Source organism: Tupaia chinensis, unplaced genomic scaffold, assembly GCF_000334495.1.
Source record: "Tupaia chinensis unplaced genomic scaffold, TupChi_1.0 Scaffold144031_1, whole genome shotgun sequence".
Taxonomy (NCBI): Eukaryota; Metazoa; Chordata; class Mammalia; order Scandentia; family Tupaiidae; genus Tupaia; species Tupaia belangeri.
This window is the reverse complement of record NW_006203883.1, coordinates 257,196-260,272: the sequence shown is the minus strand read 5'-3', so window position 1 is coordinate 260,272 and position 3,077 is coordinate 257,196. Positions and strand designations below refer to the sequence as shown.

General features: G+C 40.0%; 1 protein-coding gene across 2 annotated transcripts in view; it reads right to left on the bottom strand.

Annotated features, from left to right (window-relative positions):
- The window catches only part of AGR3 (anterior gradient 3, protein disulphide isomerase family member), a 64,853-nt gene that overhangs the window by 53,979 nt on the left and 7,797 nt on the right, over positions 1-3,077 (bottom strand). For both annotated transcript variants that reach the window (XM_006165782.2, XM_006165783.2), the window contains exon 3: positions 1,243-1,306. In XM_006165782.2, coding sequence (XP_006165844.1) covers positions 1,243-1,306 — 64 coding nt within the window. The remainder of the gene's footprint in view (positions 1-1,242; positions 1,307-3,077) is intronic.

The window sequence follows — 3,077 nt, the reverse complement described above, 5'->3', positions numbered from 1 at the left end:
ATCCCTGGGATAAATCTCATTTGATCATGGCATGTGATTCTTTTATGTGGTATTGAATTCAGTTGACCTTTTCTTTTCTTTTTTTTAGATTTTTTTCCATAGGATGTGTGTGCTCACTGAAGAAAGAGAGAGTGAAAGTGAGATATTTTCCCACCCAACCCTGAGGAGGATGGCCATGCTACAATTCCTTCTCCTCTATTCTCTTGAGATTTGGGGTATGCAGACACATGAACCTGGTATGGTTTTCAACCAACTGAGTCTGGAACTTGAACATCAACATTGGTCATGTGAGATCTAGGACCTTAACCACCATGTCACTTGCTGGCCCTCAGCTGACATTTTGTTGAGGATTTTTGCATCTATGTTCATCAGGGAATTTGTCTGCAGCTTTGTTTTCTTATACTTTGTTTTCTTCTCTCTTTTGACAACATTCAAAAGGATTAATGTTAGGTTTTTATTTTTTTTTTTTAAAAGGTTTTTGCTATAGGGCATGTGTGCTCACCAGAAAGACAGAGAGAGACAGAGAGATAGAAAGTGAGAAATCACCCCCGGGGAGGATGGCCACACCACAATTGCTTTTCCTCCATTCTCCTCTCTGGATCTTGGGCACACACGCACATGCGCCCAGCGTGAGTTTAAGCCACCAGGTCTGGGACTCGAACCACGGTCGGCTACATGGGAGTCCAGCAACATTGCCATTATGCTAACTGCTGGTTCCCCCAATGTTAGTTTCTTTAAATGTTGGGTATAATTCATCAGTGAAGACATCAGGTCTGGGATTTTTCTGTAACTGCAGCCTTTTTATGACAAGTTCACCCTCCTTAGTCATTACTGCTTTCCTCAAATTTTCTATTTCTTCATGATTCAGTATTGATAGGTTGTATGTGTCTAGTAATTTCTCCATTTATTCTAGGTTATTCATTTCTTTTTGCTTGTTTTATTTATTTCTCCCATGAGTGAGGGAGACAGACAGAAAGAGAAGTAGAGAGAAATAAGAAGAGAAAAAAAAGAAAGGCACTCTCAACAGGATCTTCATGCTGCAGTCCATCTGCTAACTTCAGCCAGCCCGAATCAAGGACATTTGCATGTGCCCAGTGCATACAGAAAGACCTTGAGGCATGAACCAAGGACCACCCACATGGCCTTAGCAGAGCATGACATTACATTGACAGCCCAGTTATTCAATTTGTTGGTATATAATTATTCATAGAAGTCTTTTTTGAGGACTAAGAGACATATTACCTTTTTCGAGCATGAAAGAGACCTTCCTCATAAGTTTGCACCCAAGTAATATCATCTCCCCATCCTGAAATAGAAGAGAGGAATAAATGCATTAACCCAGGGCTATAGAAGTCCTCTGAGCTGGGTATCTGATAAACAGACATATATTACAGGTATTTAACTAAGACCAAGCAGTCAGCTAGAATATGATGCAGAGAATATCCTTTTATCGTGATGGGAAGTTGTGGGGTCCTTTCAGATTTGGTACTGAGGCTTGCTACTATGTTTTAAACCTCAAGGCTCATAGGCTTAAGCCCAGTAAGTGCTTTGAAAAACCTGTTATACTTAGTGGTGATTGAAAAGATATTTCTGAACCATGTAGAAGCTCTGGCTTCCAGAATTTGCATAAAGATTATTATGCTATCAGGAATAAGTTGGACTATATTCCATAATGCTCTTATATCTTGAGTACCACAAAAGCTGACATTTTAAAAGTCCATATATTTTTGTGAAAAAAAAAAAAGGAAAAAAGAAACTCAAGCTTTTATTTGAGTTCTAAAATGGAAGAAAAACGCCAGTGTGGGAATTTCGTGGTTAAGAGACACAATAACATACATGTGTTTTAGAAACATCCAAATGAGCAGAGAAGTGGACCTTCCCAGTAGCCTAGTAATTAAGGGTTTAGGATTCCACATGGTCAACTGTGGCTTGAATCCTGACCCTAGCTGCTTGAGAAACACACCAGGTATGTGCATATGTGCCTAAAATCCCAATACTATGAAGAGAGGGAGAAGTGATTGTGGTGGGACCACATCCCATTGAGAAGTGTCTTCTACCTCTCCCTCTTTCTTTCTCTCTAGTGAGTGTACATGCACTCTGGCAATTAAAAAAAAAAAAAGGAGTAGAGAAGGAAATAGAAAGCAACGAGTAGAAAGAATCCACTAGTCTTAAAAGAGGGATACAAATAGTTGGGATTGTATATCAGAGATTAGAGAATAAGACCATTAAGGACAAGAATGAGCAAAACATACATAAATATGGCAGGGTAATTTCATGAAATGTCTCAGTCAGCAGTCAGTGGATCAAAAAGATTAAATTAATATGAGAACAGAAGCACTTGGAGGTTAGTTCAAACGGAGATTTTCTTGTGTTGCAAATGTTGTCAGACTGTCATTTCTGGTTTTGGTATCATAGATAAGTAGTAGTCTGAAATTATGAAGCAAGAAACCATGAGGCCTATCGACATCTGCCCTAGACCTAACTCAATCTGAGAGGAAGCAGAATAAAAAGACGAAGAGACAGACTAGCAATGGGCACAGGTGGCCTAAGCCTAAGCATCCCAAGCAACTTGTGATGCCCAAATGGGGCGCCTTTATTCACAGAGCAAAGCAACACTACATACGTGTATTTCATGACATTCCATAGATAAGTTCAAATGTTCCAGTCAATAAGAAGCAGGTAACAATTCTATAAGGGCTTAGACATACTGGGCCAGGTGTATCTCCTGGCTACCTCCATATCAAAGAGGAATCTCAGTAAACTTATCTAGTGGAGGGAAGCCTAGCTGCAGGTATGGGGAAGATATTTTCTTGCAAACATCAAAGGGATGTTGATAAGGCTAACAAAACTTACAGAGGCTGAGCAGAGGTTGGACTTCGCTAATTGAGATCAGGATATTTCCTGAATTCCATCAGACATATCTGTTGAAAGGCCCCTAGAAAATTCCACCCTTTGCTCTGTTTGCAGTAAGGGTCAAGGAAAGGACAAGCTGCAAGATTCTATCACAGCCAAAAGGGACAAGTGATGTTTTTTCAGAGCACCTCTCCACATCCTCAGGGCCTCTCTTTGAACATTTC